Source organism: Podarcis vaucheri (assembly GCF_965113315.1).
Source record: "Podarcis vaucheri genome assembly, chromosome: 16".
In the NCBI taxonomy this organism is placed as follows: domain Eukaryota; kingdom Metazoa; phylum Chordata; class Lepidosauria; order Squamata; family Lacertidae; genus Podarcis; species Podarcis vaucheri.
In genome coordinates this window covers 14,462,179-14,479,295 of record NC_138754.1, presented here as the reverse complement: position 1 = coordinate 14,479,295, position 17,117 = coordinate 14,462,179, and the positions used below count along the sequence as shown (strand labels likewise).

General features: G+C 49.4%; 2 protein-coding genes across 5 annotated transcripts in view; both read right to left on the bottom strand.

Annotated features, from left to right (window-relative positions):
- Nucleotides 1–992: 992 nt before the first annotated feature.
- RIN1 (Ras and Rab interactor 1) lies at nt 993–12,311 on the bottom strand. 3 transcript variants are annotated; one of them, XM_082202819.1, is made up of 7 exons: nt 11,441–12,311; nt 10,702–10,776; nt 5,024–5,204; nt 4,246–4,360; nt 4,022–4,094; nt 3,247–3,338; nt 993–2,121 (listed from the first exon to the last, which is right to left on the bottom strand). In XM_082202819.1, exons 2-7 carry the CDS (start codon nt 10,767–10,769, stop codon nt 1,496–1,498), a joined length of 1,155 nt encoding a protein of 384 aa, XP_082058945.1. In that variant the 5' UTR covers nt 10,770–10,776; nt 11,441–12,311; the 3' UTR covers nt 993–1,495. The 3 variants fall into 3 exon arrangements, with proteins under 3 accessions (XP_082058945.1, XP_082058946.1, XP_082058947.1); XM_082202820.1 differs by lacking the exon at nt 10,702–10,776 and having other exon boundaries at nt 11,441–12,259; XM_082202821.1 differs by lacking the exons at nt 10,702–10,776; nt 11,441–12,311 and adding an exon at nt 9,548–9,609.
- Nucleotides 12,312–16,001: 3,690 nt separating this feature from the next.
- The window catches only part of BRMS1 (BRMS1 transcriptional repressor and anoikis regulator), an 18,080-nt gene continuing 16,964 nt past the window's right edge, over nt 16,002–17,117 (bottom strand). For both annotated transcript variants that reach the window (XR_014214454.1, XM_082202841.1), the window contains one exon: nt 16,002–16,474. Coding sequence is in view for 1 of the 2 variants with exons in the window: in XM_082202841.1 (XP_082058967.1) it covers nt 16,357–16,474 (118 nt within the window). In the remaining variant the exon portion in view is untranslated. The remainder of the gene's footprint in view (nt 16,475–17,117) is intronic.

Sequence of the window (17,117 nt, the reverse complement as noted above, 5' to 3'; positions counted from 1 at the left end):
ACTTTATATATAGTCAATATAGGCACAGAGTTAAATTTTTTAACATTTTCTAATGGTGGTGTGCCTCGTGATTTTTTTCATGAAACAAGTGTGCCTTTGCCCAAAAAAGGTTGAAAAACACTGCTCTAGGTAGCCTTTGAGGAGTGAGCATCAATATGAGGCAGCTACTACAGGTGGGCTCCTTCTTAGAAGGCTTGGTCTAAAAACAAGTCACCCCCCACACTGTAGGGCAGGGATGGGGAAACTCTGGCCCAGAGGCCCAGTGTGGCCCTCCAGAAGTCTCCATCTGGCCCCTCGTAACTCTCTCCACACACGGCGCTGGCACTGCACTCTAATAATGCTCTTTGCTTGCCTGGAAGGAGGCTAGAGAAGAGTGTTTAGAAACTAGCCTACTATAGCAAGGTAAAATTTGCACTCATTTCTTGCCTCTGGCCCCACTCATCACTGGTATGTGGCCTAGCAGGGAATGCAGCCCTCAGGCTGAGAAAGAGCCTATGAGGAGCATGCTGGCTACTACTACAGTGGGCCACCTAGTCCAGCTTCCTGTTTGCGCAGTGGCCGCTCAGATGCGCTGATGGGAAACTTGCAAGCAGAACCCAAACACAAGAGTGCTCTCCCCGCTATGGTTTCCAGCAACTGGCATTCAGAAGCATTACTGCATACCCTCCAACATTTTCCCAATGAAAATTGGGACATCTTATTTCATGATGATGATGATGATGATGATTTATTTATATCCTGCCCATCTGACTGGGTTGCCCCAGGCACTCTGGGCAGCTTCCAACATAGATAAAAACATAACAGAAACAGTAAACATTTTTAAAGAAAAAAAATCCCTGTGTAGGGCTGCTTTCAGACGTCTTCTAAAGGTTGTATAGTTACTTATCTCCTTGGCTCAGGGGTTGCATAACTCCACACCCTCCAACGTTTTACAGGGTCTTTGTCTGTCTATACTGGCGTTATTTATATGCATTTGACCAATAAACAAAGTATTTCTGTGTTAAGAAATTGTAGTTTATATTTATTAACAGCAAAACATGACTCAGCAATGGTGTAATACTCTTCCCCCTCTAGGAGAGAGGACATCAAACAGCAACAAGTTTAGTTTAAAAAAACTATAGGTGCAAGGGAAAAAAACACAAGAAAAGTTCCAGTAGCTTATTGGATGCAATTATATTTTGGGTGGGGAGCCTGTAGCCTTCCAGATGTTGTGAAACTACAAATCCCATCCACCTTGCTGGCAAATGGAAAGCCAGAGCTCCAACCCTCCCCGTCCTTCCATTACATTTCCTTCTCTCTCTCTCTCCTACCTCTCCTAAGCACTGAAGGCTAGAGTGTCGCTCCCTGGCTCCAGATGCCCATTCAGAATCTAGGATAGGACCCATTCACCCACTTGCTCTAATAATTTTGACATCCTTGCCTTCTTTGGGAACACCTCCTGGCCCCGTTTGCGTCATCAAAGTTCCCCCAAAAGCCCAGCTCCAGGAATCGGCGCTCAAGAAGGCTCGGAAGACGGAAGAAGGCAGCCTTTTACTCCGTTGCCGAACCTGCCGCGTTCTTGTTCCTGGAAAAAGTGACCCGGGCAAGATAACCTTGACTGGTCCTCTTCTGTAACATGCAGCGGCTGCTGTGAAGAAGGACCAGGGGTTAAAGGGCACCCAGCTTGACCCATAAGCTCCTCCTTCTTGCTCTGGGGTATGCTGTAAGTTTCCAACCTCGCCGGAGCCTGTGAGGAATCTTGAGGGAAAGGGTTGCGGTTGGGTAACTGGCTTCTCCCACCGGGGACAGGAGGGTGGGGCAGGTTCTTTTTCTTCTTTTTCCCAACGGGAATGGGGGGCGGTGGGACCGCCGGTGGGGACAGGGGGCTGACAGCCTCTGTGGACACTTGGACCTTGACGTTGTTCTTGAAGCGCTGGCGCCGGGTGCCCACATCCTTGTGCAGTGTTCCGTCAGCCGGCGGGGGGGTTGGAATATCATGGGATCTGGCAGGTTGTCCGCAAACCAGCTTTGCACAGCTCCCCACCTGGGTGTCGCTCGTGGGGCCCTTCTCCGGGCTGGAAAGAGGCACTGGCGGAATAGGCCTGCTGAAATCCTTAGTGTTCAGGGATGAGCTCCAAAATTCTGGAGGCGGGCAATGAGGATGAAAAGAGAGAGAACAAATTGTGTTAAAAGAGCGTTTGCTGGGTGCTCAAAGCTCTAGCCTGGCTATGGTTATCTTTGTCAGGCCAGAAAAAAGAAGAAGGTGGAGATGCATTGGTTGTGGTTGCTAGGCAACCACTGGGAGCAATCTGCATCCATCAGTGACTAATATTGTCAGGAAGCAGTTTTATACTTGAGCCACATCTGCACCTTTATATTTAAGAGTTGTACTGTACTGCTTGAAACAGTCATGGCTTCCCCTCAAAGAATCCTGGGAAACTGTAGTTTATGGTTGCTGAAAGATATTGAGAGACCCCCGCCCCTCTTCCCCTCAAAAAGCTGCATTCAACAAACTGCAGTTCCCAGGATTCTTTGGGGGAAGCGACGACTGTTAAAGAGGCATAATACGGCTTTCAGTGCAGAAGTGGCCTTGATCAGTACAGTGTTACCTCAGGTTAATAACTTAATTCGTTCTGGAGGTCCATTCTTAACCTGAAACTGTTCTTAACCTGAGGTACCACTTTAGCTAATGGGGCCTCCCAGCACCGCCGTGACGCAATTTCTGTTCTTGTCCTGAAGCAAAGTTCTTAACCCGAGGTACTATTTCTGGGTTAGCGGAGTCTGTAACCTGAAGCGTCTGTAACCTGAGGTGCCACTGTAATGTTTCTTGGGGGATCATCTGGCTGGATGTGGCCTCCCAGACCTCTCTGTTTGGCCTTTGGGACTTGCCCTGCCTCGCAGCCCCCTTGAGTGTCTTTTGCCTGGCTGAAAATCTGCCCTAGAGCTCTTGCTTGGATGAAAGTCAGGGAGGGGAGGTGTCTCTGGAAACTTAGCCAACTGTAGGATTAGTTGCCCCACCCACTTTTCCCACTGGCCTCGCCCACTTTTGGTAAGTGGACCTCAGGAAATAATGTAGCCCGTGAGATAGAAAAGGTTCTCCACCCCTGACACCCCCTGTCACTGAGCTGTGTATCCCCCACCCCTGTCAAGGAGCCTAGGAGGTTAAAAGCCAGGCAGGTGAGTGTGGGGTGCTGAAGTGGGGTTGCTGTTCAGGGGTTTGGTGCTGGATGGAGATTTCTACCACCGAGTCAACACTGAGCCACTCACCAAGCCCCAAGTGAGCGATGGCCTCCAGCTGCTGGCAGGATGAGGCCTCCCAGATGAGCAGAGGAAGGCGCAGAGAGAGAGGGAGGATGTCCCTGAGGCAGTGGGCAGGGGGAGGGAAGAGGAGAAAGTCTGTCAAAACTCAGCCAGAACTTTGAAGAAAAATCAATGCACTTGGAAACCAGAAACCAGAACATTCAATTTATATCTTTTTCTAAGCGGGAAATCATAGAATCATAGATTTGGAAGGAACCACAAGAGTAATCTAGTCCAATATCCTGCAATGCAGAAATCTTTCATCCAACATGGGGCTGTGGGTGTAGACAGGATTTTTGTCAGGGGGGCAGAACTGATGTGATTGGTCAGTTAGTTTTTTCTATTGTTTTACTTGATGGGGGGGCAGCTTCTCCCTGGCCCCCCTTGGCTACACCCGTGACTGGGGCTCGAACCCACAACCCTGAGATTAACATCTGGAGAGTCACTCCCAGCACCTGGAGGGTCACAAGTTCCCCATCCCTGGGCTACACTGACCAGCATTCCAGAGTTTCAGGTGGTGTCTTTCACAGTCACACCTGGCCATACCTACAGTGATTGTGCTCAACCCCTGTGCCATGACACTTCCCCCAAAAGCTGACATTTTAAAAGAAGATGGTCAGATAGGAGCACTAGACAATTCACTCAAGGACCTTTTCCCTATATATATATTTTCAGGAGTCTTGGTTGTCATTGAACCACCATAGGGGATAATGGTGGTCTCCAAAGGTGGCAAGCCACTTACGGGGTTATGCAGTAGGAAGCAATGAGGTGCAGGAGGCTGGGGAAGGTCAAATCCGAGCCCTCTAGGAAGATGACTGGAGAACATAAGAAACGGATGGAGAAAAGTTAACCCCGGGCCAGAGTTGGGACGAATTTCCTCCCCAAAATTCTCCTCCATGAAAATTATTCCCAGAACACTTGAATAATCCCCCGAACTTGCAAGGCAAATGCATTTGCCACCCTCACCTGCACGCTCCTGGCATAAGCAATGGGTCGTCACAAAAGCCGGCGATGAATTGTCGGGGAGGCGTAAACACAGGACTTGACATTGCCGCGTATTTGATCTCCGCACTAAAAATGTCTGGGAGCGGGGAGAAAGGGGAAGAGAAGCATGAAAGCAGGTTAAGGTAGACTCTAATAACAGGGACACACAGACAGCAGCATCAATAGGTGGGAAGAGGTTCCAAATGCTAACTTTTAAAAAAAATGCAAAATCTGTAGAATATACCAAGAATATACCAAGAAATCACGGCTGCATTTGGATTACCTTTTTTTTGCAGGTGGGATGCTAGTGTTGTAAATTTCCTGTATGAGAGAAGGGATTAAAGTAGATGGCGTGTGAGGCCCACTCTGATTCTATGGCCACAAGGAATTCTGGGAACTATAGTTTTTTAAGGGTGCTGAGAGGAGGCCCCTATTCCCCTCACAGTGCTACATTTTCCAGATTCACCTGTGAAGACGGATTGACTGTTAAACCGTTCTGGGAGTTCTGCCTTCTCACTTTTGTGGAAATGGAGACATCCAACAGGTGAAGCTGTCTCCCTCACAAATGCATTCCTACACTGCAGCCTGAATTTCAGACGTTCATGTGCTTCCTGAATGGAAAGGAGCCTCTGTCGAAAGGACAAACGTTGCAGCCCAAGCCAGTGGGGCAGAGGTCACTCAGAGTATGCTCAGAAGCACTATTCTCATCACTCCTGTGCTCTAAAGTGGGGTGCTAATGATGAAACCCTGTCGTCCTCACCCCGGGAGGTTCACGCTGAAGGATGTGAAGTGCAGCGGCCGAGTTGATGCCCAGCTGGAGCCAAACTGGCTGAGTGATGCGCAGTCGTCCCACGAGGCTGATGCTCCGGGGGGAGGCCACCGTCCCGTGCCGTGGGTTGGCATAAGGCTCGGGATAGTCGTAGATCGGGTTCCGAGTCATCCTGAGAGGGAACAAAAACCTCCCCTGAGTCCAGCGTGAGGAACTGAAAGGGGCGCAAACAACAGGCAACCCAAGGGACCTGCCCTGCTTAGCATGACTTTACTTTATTCCGCTATTTTTTAAAATTCGATTTTGCAAATTCATTCGTACAAATGTTATTCTTGCAAAAGTTAAAATTTTACACAGGATTCTTCCAAATCCTAGGACTCCCCCCCCCCGTGGGTTCTTTAAATAACTTTTTCTACTGTGTATTATAAATCCATCTAGTTTACCGTCCTCCAGTGTATCCAAAGTCTATGTATCATTGCAAGAGTTATTTAAAGCCTGCCAAAGAGCTCAAGTGTTTGCAGTGGTCTTTCAAATACAGTCTATATTTGCCCCACTCTCTGTTGAAGTTTTGGTCCTCCTGATTTCTGATTTCCCTGGTCAATCTTGCCATCTCTGCATAGTCTAATAATTTCATCTGCCAGTCTTACTTTATTCCATTTCTATCCTGTGACATCACGCATGTTGGGAGGAGGCTGCAAGGCCTGCTGCCACCGCAGGGAGATCCCGCGAGGCCTGGCCCCTCAAGATTGGCAGGGGCTCAGCCCTGTCCCAACATACTTTGAGGGGTGTCCGCAAGCCCATAGATTTGGTGCATATGGCTTTTGAAGCACATTTGAAGTGCATGTTCCCCCCTCAGAGAATTATGGGCGCTGTAGTTAGTCTGTTAAGGTTTGCTGAGAATAGTAACTCTGCAAGGGGTAAATAGCAGTGCCAGGAATTCCTGAGGGAAAGAATGTGCTTGAAAGGCATTGCTGTGTACGCAGCCTTTGAGTGTATACTTGTGGCTGAAATGTGACAGAGCACCTGGGGCATAGGAAGCTGTCTTGCATGGCGTCTAAAGGCTTGTCCGCCTAGCTCAGTATTGTCTATGCTGACTCAGTGGCAGACCTACATTTTTGGGGCCCTGAGGCTTGAACTGTCTTGGGGGTCCCTTCAAACCAGCAATGAGGTCTGGGTCACCACTGTTAGCGTCTTCGGTGGTGTTGTTCCATGACAGATCACCACACTTTTATAACATTGGTGCTACAGACTCAAACTTGTTGAAATATAAAAGGTAAAGGTAAAGGGACCCCTGACTATTAGGTCCAGTCGTGACCGACTCTGGGGTTGCGGCGATCATCTCGCTTTATTGGCTGAGGGAGCCGGCGTACAGCTTCTGGGTCATGTGGCCAGCATGACTAAGCCGCTTCTGGCGAACCAGAGCAATGCACGGATATGCCGTTTACCTTCCCGCCAGAGTGGTACCTATTTATCTACTTGCACTTTGATGTGCTTTGAACTGCTAGGTTGGCAGGAGCAGGGACCGAGCAACGGGAGCTCACCCCGTCACGGGGATTCAAACCGTGGATCGGCAAGTCGTAGGCTCTGTGGTTTAACCCACAGCGCCACCCGCAACAACAAAATGAGTCAATTCGAATTGTGCGACTCAAATTGGGTCTACCAGACCCGCATTTTTTAAGCAACGTGGGCAAAAGTCACTTCTGGGTCCCCTTCAGGATTGAGGGTCTCTGAAGCTCAAGCTTCATTGGTTTCATAGTACAGTAGATCCATTCCTACACTGGCAGGCAGAATCTCTCCAGCAGAGAAAGGTCTTCCCCAGCCCTACCTCGAAAGAGAGAGAGAGAGAGAGAGAGAGAGAGAGAGAGAGAGAGATCAAGGGGAGGGGAGAGGGAAGGATATCTGGCAGGCACCACAGACTATGTGTGCCCATGGCTGACCACATTATATAGCCCACCAACTTGGATCAATTCATGAAGGACAAGGAAATCAAAGGACACTAGCAGCCACAATGGCCCTTTTCTTCCTCCACTGTCAGAGGCAGTATGGCTCTGAATGATAGAAGTTACTGGAAATCGCTAGTGGGTCGAGTGCTCTTTCCTTTGGATCTTGCTTTCAGGATTTCCAGACGTATCTGGTTGGCTAGCGTGAGAACAGGATAATGAACTTAGATGGGTCTTCGGCCCTGATCCTCTTTTTATGTTAGATGGAGAAACAGCTCCGACCTATACGTTTTATTTTCATGCTCTGCAGAAATCCAACAGGTGCAGATTATCCTTGTGTGGAAATACCTGTTGAGTTTCTGCAGCACCGTCGCATTGGTCTTTTTTTTATTTTTAAGCACAGGAACATGCCAGGGAGGGGAAAGTTGCCACCCTCTGCAGAGACACAGCTGGATCGAACATGAGCTGAAGGCGGGAGCCATCCTCGAGCTGTTACAAAACACAGCGGGGGCGAGAGACGAGAAAGTAAGGCAGGCTATGAATCAGCTCCGTGGCATGAGAAGCTGCAATTTGGAGACGGGGAGGAGCACAGCTTTGAGTGGATCACTTAGCAGCTGCCCTGCCCCACAGGGGGAAGGAGAAGCCTGTGGAAATGGGCCTCCTGCCAGGGTGGGGAGAGCTAACCCCTTTGTCCTCACCCCCAACCCAAAACAAAGCTGAAAAAGCTTCTCACTTTGGCTTAAGGACCCCCTTTGTTCCATTTGCCATCTCTCCCACCCACAAACAGTCCCGATGCAGACGGCAAGTTCCTTAACCACCACCACATGTATAAAGCACATGGCATTTTCCATGTGCTATCAATACATTTTTTTTACAATAAAATAAGGCGGTTTCCTGACTGCAGGCTCAGCCATCTCAAAGGCATGACACAGAAGGAAAAGGAATGGGGAGGGAAGAGGAAAGCAAGCATGGGAACAGGGTGATGGAAGGAGTCTGGATAAATCTCCCCCTAGCTGTGATATTCTTGCTTATGGCTTTCGTTTAGCTAATTTGGCAGCTCACGGGAAAATAAAAACAGCAACAATAAAATACACTAAAACTCCTTTAAAATAATAGTAAAAATAAATCAAGGAAAAAATGAAACAGGCCATGTAAATATCATAGAATCATAGAGTTGGAAGGGACCCCTAGGGTCATCTAGCCCAACCCACTGTGATGCAGGAATCATACATGACAGATGACCATCCAGCGCTGAGGGCCTTCTAGCAGTTCCCTTACTGCAAGAAGTGAGGTTACAGGGAACCAGGCAGGGGGCCTTCTCGGCAGTGGTGCCCACCCTGTGGAACACCCTCCTATCAGATGTCACGGAAATAAACAACTATCTGGCTTTTAGAAGACATCTGAAGGCAGCCCTGTTTAGGGAAGTTTTTAATGTTTGAAGTTTTATTCTGTTTTTAATGTTCTGTTGGGAGCCGCCCAAAGTAGCTGGGGAAACCCAGTCAGATGGGCGGGGTATAAATAATAAAATTATTATTATTACAGTGGTACCTCGGGTTACATACGCTTCAGGTAACATATGCTTCATGTTACACACTCCACTAAGCCAGAAATAGTGCTTCAGGTTAAGAACTTTGCTTCAGGATAAGAACAGAAATTGGGCTCCAGCAGCGCAGCAGCAGCAGGAGGCCCCATTAGCTAAAGTGGTGCTTCAGGTTAAGAATAGTTTCAGGTTAAGAACGGACCTCCGGAATGAATTAAGTACTTAACCCGAGGTACCACTGTATTATTATTATTATTAGATATGTGTGAATGAACTATATTTCTTAAAGACACACCATTCTCCCCTGTGCCTCATTCCAAAGGAGCACAAAACCTGATTAAGTGCCAAGGGCCCTGTAATCTCGCTCCTGCGCGACAAGAGATTGGGGTTGCCAGCAACACGGGGGTTAGAAGTGAGATCTGTGTTTCCTAGAGGAGAAGGCCTGGGAGTAAAAGTGTGCCTGAAGTCAAAACAGTGAGAGGACTGAATGGCAGCACTCCTTGAGCAGTTCCAGGGGATGGACCAGCAGGAGGAGAGACAAAAGAAAGCAGCAGCAGAAGCGACAAATTCGATGAGATGAAAGCAGCGGCAAGCAGAGCGTGTGAGACAACAAGTGCTATATTCACGGCTGGCAATTCATAATAATAATAATACTAAACTGTCATCAAGGTCTCTCCTGAGCTGCAGTGCTTGTGGTTGGGGAAACCATGGGCCCTGGCAGTTCTACAATGTCTTCTCAAAAAACCCTCCTAATGGAGCCAATAGGAGTTTCCTTTCCCTCCCCACTGCAACCCTAATTGTGTCACAAGAGGGGGAAGGGGGGAAGGTCACACAGGTAGGGAAGGGTTAATCTTTCATTTCCCAGCTATGACACACAACCCCCAAACACACACACACATCCACCTCACACAATATATAGGGGTTTTTTGGGGTGGGGTGGGGAGGAGCCTATCAGATCCATCTGTTAGAATGGATCAGGCTAGGACTGATTCGAATCTCTTCTCAGCCACCCATAAAGCCCAGTTGGTGAGCTACCTGATTTGGTTGTGAGGCTAAAATGGGGAGGGGGGGCAAACCACGTATGGCGCCTTGAGCTCCTAGTGTGGGAAAGCAGGATATAAATGTAAGAAACAAAAGAAAATGAAGTCTAACTACCTCATAGGGTTGTTGGAAGGTGGGGGCGGGGAAGAGAGCCACTCCAGGCGATGGGAACTTGAGTCAGTTAGCCAAAAATGCTGGGCTCATCTAGGGCAGGCTCCCATAGTACAGTTGGTAGAGCATGAGACTCTTGATCTCGGGGCCGTGGGTTTGAGCCCCACATTGGGCAAGAAGATTCCTACATTCATACAGGGGGTTGGACTAGTGACCCTCATGTCTCTTCCAATTCTACAGTTCTATAATCCATCCCCACAACTCTTGACATGCACAGAGGGCGGGGCAGCAGTGACATCAACATAAGGCCAAAGATGAGGTGCAGAATCACATGCAAAGACATGCGGCAAGAGGGAAAGAGGAAGAATGGTGTTTCCTTCCTTCCTTCCTTCTGACATTGTATAAATGGGGGCCCGGGATGGGGGCCTTTCGATTGGAGCTGGACAAGGACTTGTTTGCCAATAATACACACATCCTGGGCTGGGGAACCTGGTGCCCTCCAAACAGTAGACTCAAACTCCTGTCAGCCCCTGCCAGCAAGGCCAGCGGTCAGGGATGGGTGTTTGTTTGTGGTGTTCATGAACATGCCCTGGCCAGCATCCCACTCTTGAGCTCAGCAACCCAGGAACCAAACCTCCCACCTTTCACCAGTGAACACCAGTAAGCCCGTTTCTGCAAACCCAACAGTCCTAGTGCCCAGGGACCATCTAAGATATAATAGCTGTGCGATGCCCCCCTGGGGACATGGGTAAGTATCCCGCTCAGTCCTACTCAGAGTAGAACCCTTTGAAATCAATGGCTGCGCGACTGACTTAAGTTTTGATTTCAACGGGTCTATTAAGAGTAGGACTGAGCTGGATGCAACCCTATGCATGCTGACTCAGGCACAACCCCCCACCGAGTTCTGGAGTAGGGGGGGCAGGTTAAGTGAGTTTAGGGTTAGGGCCAGTGTGGCTCAGCATGTCAAGGCTGCGATTTAGAAGACTTGGGTTCAAAATCCCCAGCCATGAAGCCTTGGGCCAGGCACAACTTCTCACCTTAAGTCTACCTTGCAGCGTTGTTGTAGGATAAAAAACGGGGAGGGAGAAAGTGCTGTGCGCCACATCAAATCCCTTGGAGGAAAGGCAGGGTATAAAATGCTGCAGAATAAAATAAAGCTTTCCCAGTGCCCCCAGACGCTAGCAACCCACTTAATCCAGAGTGACTCCCATCCTCTGGCGCCAGATACAGAAGGAGGCTTGTCCCTTCACCCTAGGGATGGGGGGAACCGGCAACTGCTCCACAGATCTTGCTGAAATCCAGCTCTTCACAGCCCTGACCATTGGCCACACATGCCGGCTGTTGGGAGCTGGGTTTGACCAGCCCCTGGGGGAGCAACGGGAGTCTTAACTTTTCCCACCTCTGCCATGCGGCTGAGAAACCAGAGCTGGAAATGACCTCAGGAGTCTCAGCTCCCAGTTCCTTCCTGATCATCAGCAGCACACCCCTAGTGTAACATCCCCGCACAAAACACACGCGCAGCAGCACACTTTCTAGCAACGGGACTACAAAGGTGGCCTCCACGTGACCAGCTGTATCCTTTAGACGGCACTGCCCTCCCCGAAGCAAGGAGTCCACAAACAAGGAAATCAACTGCTGCGGGGAAGCGCCGTTGGCACCAGTTCCCAGCAATCGAGCTTGGTCAATAGAGGAAGGGAGGGAATTCCCACCAACGACGTCCCCCTCCCCAATCCAGGGTACCCCACGCAAGCCCCCCTCCCCATCCTCGCCACTCACCTCTCCTCTCTCCGGCAACTCCACGGCGTGCTCCTTTGCCTCCCCTATTGCACTCGGTTTCTCTCTCGGCTCATCTCAGCTGCCTGAAGACGTCTTGGCTGAGATCCAGCTCCGGGGCGAGGCTTGGGCAAGCGGCACCGGGAAGGCGGGTGGGCACCTGGCTCTCAACAACAAACTCTTACTTCATGGGCTGAAATCTTGAGAAGGCTGAGCTCACCGCAGGGCTCCTGCCACGGAAGAGGCGGCTGGCTTTGCAAAATGCCAAGCAGCAGCAGCAGATTTCACAGAATCATAAAATGGTTAGAAGTTGGAAGGGACCCCTGGGGTCATCTAGTCCAACCCCCTGCAATGCTGGAATCTTTTTGCCCAATGTGAGGCTCGAACTCATGCCCCTGAGGTTAAGAGTCTCAAGCTCTTACCAACTGAGCTATCTGGGTCAGTTTGATTGGAAATAGAAAAAGGGAAGAAAGCACAAAAAGGGGGGGGGGAGTCTCTGAGCAAGTGCAGAAAGCCTTCCATGTTTCAAACCCCTCTGTAATAGCTTTTACCAACCTAGGGCTCCCACGGTGATGGGATATGCAGCCAGAAACATCTGGAGAGTCCCAGATTGGCAAAGTTTGCTCCAGAAGTATTATTGTTTAGCAGGGAAGGTTTATTCAGATTCCCACTCCCATTTTCTTCTTCTTGCTACTTCTCTAGATTTGTCAGGGAGCCCTAGAATGGAAAATCAGTTCCCAGAGTTCAGCTCCTGAGTAATGAGAATCACAGAATCGTAGGGACTTCAAAGGTCATTTAGTCCAACCCCCTGCAATGCAGGAATCACAGCTAAAAAAGAGAGAAATAATAATAATGACTTTCCAAACAGTCTAAGGTAGGCCAAGGAAGGCATCTTCTCTGAGTGCTACCTGGCCAGAGGTGCTAAACTGGAATCAAATTGCCATGCGCTCTGTTGACAGTACAGTTTTAAAATTATGTTGAAAGAGGCAAAACGTTTCTTTCATTAGGGTAATAAGGAAGCATTCAATTTTCAACACTTTCCAAACAGGCCTGCAAAATAGCACTACATGGAACCCTGGAAAACATCTGTCAGTTGGGGACAATACTGAGCTAGTGGTTTAAACCAGCTCTTTATTCAGGATCGTGAGGACTAGACTCTTATGTCATTTTTAGGGGAAGAGCCACAGAACAGTCCCTGGTTCAGTCCCTGGCAGCAACAGGTAGGACTGGGAAAGAGACACGGTGTGAAATCCTAGACGGCAGCTGTCTTTCAGTGCAGGCAAAACTAAATCCAATGGGCAAATGGTCTCACTTGTGGTGCCTCCAGACAATCTGTTTGCTGAGCATTCGTCTTGAATTGCTTGCGAGGTGACCATACACTTTCCCATTAATCATTTGTTCAACCTACACTTTGCAGTGCATTTTCCCATCACTTTCCAAACAGCAAAAAGTCAGGTTGTTGGTTTTTTTAAAAAGTGGATTTATTGTGCTAGGGTGGCAGAGAACTTAAATGTCTTTTAATTGCAGAAACCTACATTTCTGGCATGCATCTTTCAGCCCGAGGGCCACACTCCCTTGTGGACAACCGCCAAGGGGCCACTGCTCAGTGGTGGGCGGGGCCAGAGGGAAAAGGTCAAAGAGTGAATGCACTCTTCCTCTCCACATACTCCCATCCAGGCAAGTAAGAAGCATCGCAATTCAAGGACTCATTCCAGCCAGGCTAAAACCCCTAAAGATGGCTTGGGAACAGGGTCCATGAGGGGTGTCACCTGGGGGAGTGCCCTGAGGGCTGAACAGAATCCTGGGTGCAGGTGGGCAACCGCCAGCTCAGCTGCCATCTGTGGCCCCTCGCTTTATTTTGTGTGGACCCTGGTGTGTCCAGAAGTTGCCCTAATCTTCCGCCCCAACACAGTCCCTGTTTCCATTGCCTCTCTGGTTCCACCCACCATTGCTGGTGGCTCCGCCCCCTGCCAATATGCAGCCCCGCCCCCTGACAGGTCACCCCTGAAGGAATGTCGCCCTCTACCAAAGAATATAGGTTGCAACTTCCATGAAAAGCTTGCATTGCCCTTGCCAAGCCACCCACAAATTTTATAAGGGAAAATCTCTACAGGGCAAAGGAAGAAAGGAACCTGGGTGCCATAGCTCATGTCCTAGAGCTCAAAACAAGGCAGAAGTTCTACAGTGGTACCGCGGGTTACAGACGCTTCAGGTTACAGACTTTGCTAACCCAGAAATACTACCTCAGGTTAAGAACTTTGCTTCAGGATGAGAACAGAAATGGGTACTTCCGGGTTTTGGCGTGTCTGTATCCTGAAAACATGCAACCTGAAGCGTGTGTAACCCGAGGTATGACTGTATAGCTTCCTGTACAGCAGCCTCATTGCTTTGAGTTGCCTGTCCAGCTTTCAAATGGGAACCACTCATCCCAGCTAATATGAGGTCAGGAAGGAATTTTCTTCATCTTCAGCAAAATATTTCATTTTGGCCAGATGTTTTTTTGTTTTTTGTTTGTCTTCTTGAAGATCATCTTGGTCAAAGCCTCTGCTCACAACCCTTAATTGGCTCTTCTTGTTTTTCCATCTCTTCTGTTTTAGCACCTGAGAGTTTCTCGTTCGTTTCTGTGCTTTCTGAGAAGCAGCGCTTGTGAGCAAAGCAGAAATGGGCAGGAAAGAGACAGAACAAAGGTCTAGCCCAGCTTTGAAGAAAGAAGGAAGGAAGGAGCCACGGAGGGGAGTGGGTGGGGGGAGCAGGGTGGGGAAGGATCCGGTTGCTTGGTGGGAGTCAGGAATCCCTTTGAGTCTTTCTTCTCTTGTTCCAGCTGCCTCGGCCAATTCCTTGGCAAAAACAACTTAAGAACTTAAGGAGAGCCCTGTAGGATCAGGCCAAACACCTGTGTAGTGCAGTATCCTGTTTTCACAGTGGCCAGCCAGATGATTTTGGGGAAGCCTGAAAGCAGGACCTGAGAGCAACAACAATTCTCCCCACTTGCAGTTCCCAGCAACTAGAATTCAGGGGCCTGTTGCCTCTGACAGCCGAGGGAGAACAAAGTCATTATGGCTAGTAGCCATGGATACCCTCACCCCCCCCCATGAATTTCATTAATCTTTTATATCAGTTGCCCAACACACACACACACACACATGGCTGAGCAACTAACGTATTTTTCGCTCCATAAGACGCACCTGACATTAAAAGGCGCACCTAGTTTTTAGAGGAGGAAAACAAGAAAAAAACATTCTGAACGAAACAGTTGATGTATGATTTTTGTGGTTCATGCTGTGGCCACAGACATGTGATTTGACAGTGAGTTTGGGGTAGCCCAGTGCAAAAATCCTGAGACTCCATGTGGATCCGTGCTTTGTAACCATGTTTTTGCACCATTGTGGCCCCATACAAGAGTGGGTGTGTGATTTTTTTGGTGCCGGCTGTAGCCATGGACATGCTATGTGATCTGATGGTGAATTTGGGGTGACCCAATGCAAAAATACTGAGGATCCATGGGCTTTTACCTCCCTTCCTCCCAGGCTGCTTCTTTTATCTCTAGTGTCCCTTATCTCCCTCCCCGATCTCTTGCGGATTAGCAGCTTTGTTTCAACACCCACTTTCCCTCTTTCAAAAAAACACCAAAAAAGCACGATCTGCTTTTGCCCCTGGGCAATTCGGCTCCAGGGACCACGCATTTGCTGCATAAGACGCGCAGACATTTCCCCTTACTTTTTAGGAAGAAAAAAGTGTGTCTTACGGAGCGAAAAATACAGTATATATATCCAAAACCGGTTTGAAGTCCATTTTGTGATATCAGTTTCATAATTTCTGACCTGGCAACATACCACAGATCACAATGTGTTTGGCTGTGTGCTACGCGAAAATCACAATGTGGGGGAAAATCTTGAAGCCAGCCAATGCTTCTCTTCGATTTCTGTAGCCCCTGTTAACTCTGACAGCTCACCTCTCCCCTGCCTCACGCAGGGGGTGCAGAGAATCACAAGGAGAGGCGCTGGCAAAAATCACAAGATGGGAAAAACCGTGAAGCCAGCCAATGCCTCTCCATAGCTCCATGCTTATTTCAGACATCAAGATCTATCAGTATATCACGATGTTTACCTGGTGGTATCTCAATGTTGAAAACCAGTTATTGCCCCGCCCTACGGTTCGCCTCTATAATAGTCCCATCCTTATGTCAGACATTGTGATTTATCCATATATTGCAATGTTTAGCTGGTGATATATTGCGTTGCTGAAAACCAGGTATCGCCCGGCCTTACAGATACCACCACTGCTACAGCCTCCTCAAAAGTAACAGGGAAGTGGTCAGGGCAGTGGTAGCCAACCGAATGTTTGGAACTCCCACCAGCCCCAGCAAGCATGGACAATAATATGAGGACAATGGAGGTTGTAGGGTCTGCGATCTGCCTTCTAACTGCCATCTCTCCCTTCCCTCCCCTCCCCTCCCCTCCCTCCCACCCCACCCCAAAGCAGCATTTCCTCCCTTCTCAGTCCAAACAAGCAAACCTCAGAGACAGCTGGTCTCCAATTATAAAGCCAGGCCTGGAAGCTGGAGGGAGGTATTTCACTTTGGTGTTTTATTGGATGTTTCTTCCAGAAAGAGAGGAGCTGCCGTCAACGCCCAGCCCCAAACACGGAGGGAGGGGCGCGCTGGGCAAGCACAATCAAAACTGCCGCAGAACCAACAGGGGGCTGGAGGGGGAGGGCTCCATGCCAAGGGCCCCGTCACCAGGGGCAGCGATGCTGGTATGATTCCAAGGTAACTGCAAGCAAGCCCTTCTCCCTTCCACCTGCTGCAGCCCAAACTGGGGTGGTTCGGGGTGGTCTTTGCTGCTCCGAAGTCCCTTGGTTTCCAAGAGAGGGAAGCTGTGCCTGTTCCAGGAGAAGCGAGAGAGCCAAAGTCTGTGCTGCTAGACCTTGCGCACGGAATACTTGCCCTTCTGGAGTTGCGAGACGTAGATTTTGGTCTTGCTGCCGTCTTCCCTGCGCAGCCAAACCTCCCCAGTGCTGATGGCAGTGATCACAGCCCTAGAGGAAAGGGAGAAGAGTCAGGGGTGGACAGGCAGAACGTTTCTTGGGGCGGGGGGCCAAGGCAGCATCTCGCACAGGCCCTGATCTCAACATGCCAGCCGTCTCCAAACCTCACTCCAAAGGAACGCAGCTTATACCAAGTCGGACTACTGGCAATGGCTCTGCAAGGTTTCGAAAATGGAGTCTCTACATGGAGATGGGACCTGGGACCTCCTGGATGCAACAGAGGTTCTATATCGTGCTTCTATGACCCTTCCCATCTCTCAGGGAGAGACGGGAAGCAGGGGCTGCTCTTTGGGTGATGCTGGAACACCAGCTGTGCTCATCCTCCTCTCCCTGAGATGGTCCATGCCATCCTGGCTGGTTGCAAGGAGAAGTTTGTTACTTTGGGCCAAACTGGGTTTGAAAGGAGGCCTCTGCCACTGGCCAAGGCACCAAGGTTCACTGAGAGGCTGAACTTGCTCCCTCCCCAAAAGAATATCAGGGCAAGGAGAGGGACTGGCTGGACCCAATTGACTGGTCAAGTAAAGGAGAAACTGCCCTGATGCTTGCTGTCTTCTGTTCTTTTTAAGTCAAGCCTGAAAGCACCAGGATATGCAGCCAGGGGCAGGGACCGTTTTGCAGCCCAAGGGCCATGTTC

Bases quoted from the DNA above. Each gene is read 5' to 3' on its own strand.
- RIN1 (XM_082202819.1), bottom strand. From the start codon at position 10,769: ATGTGGCGCACAGCACTTTCTCCCTCCCCGTTTTTTATCCTACAACAA. The intron at 5,205-10,701 runs GTGAGAAGTTGT...GTTCCCTCTCAG, and splicing joins CGCTGCAAGGTAGACTTAAG to GATGACTCGGAACCCGATCT. The intron at 2,122-3,246 runs GTGAGTGGCTCA...GCCCGCCTCCAG, and splicing joins CATCGCTCACTTGGGGCTTG to AATTTTGGAGCTCATCCCTG.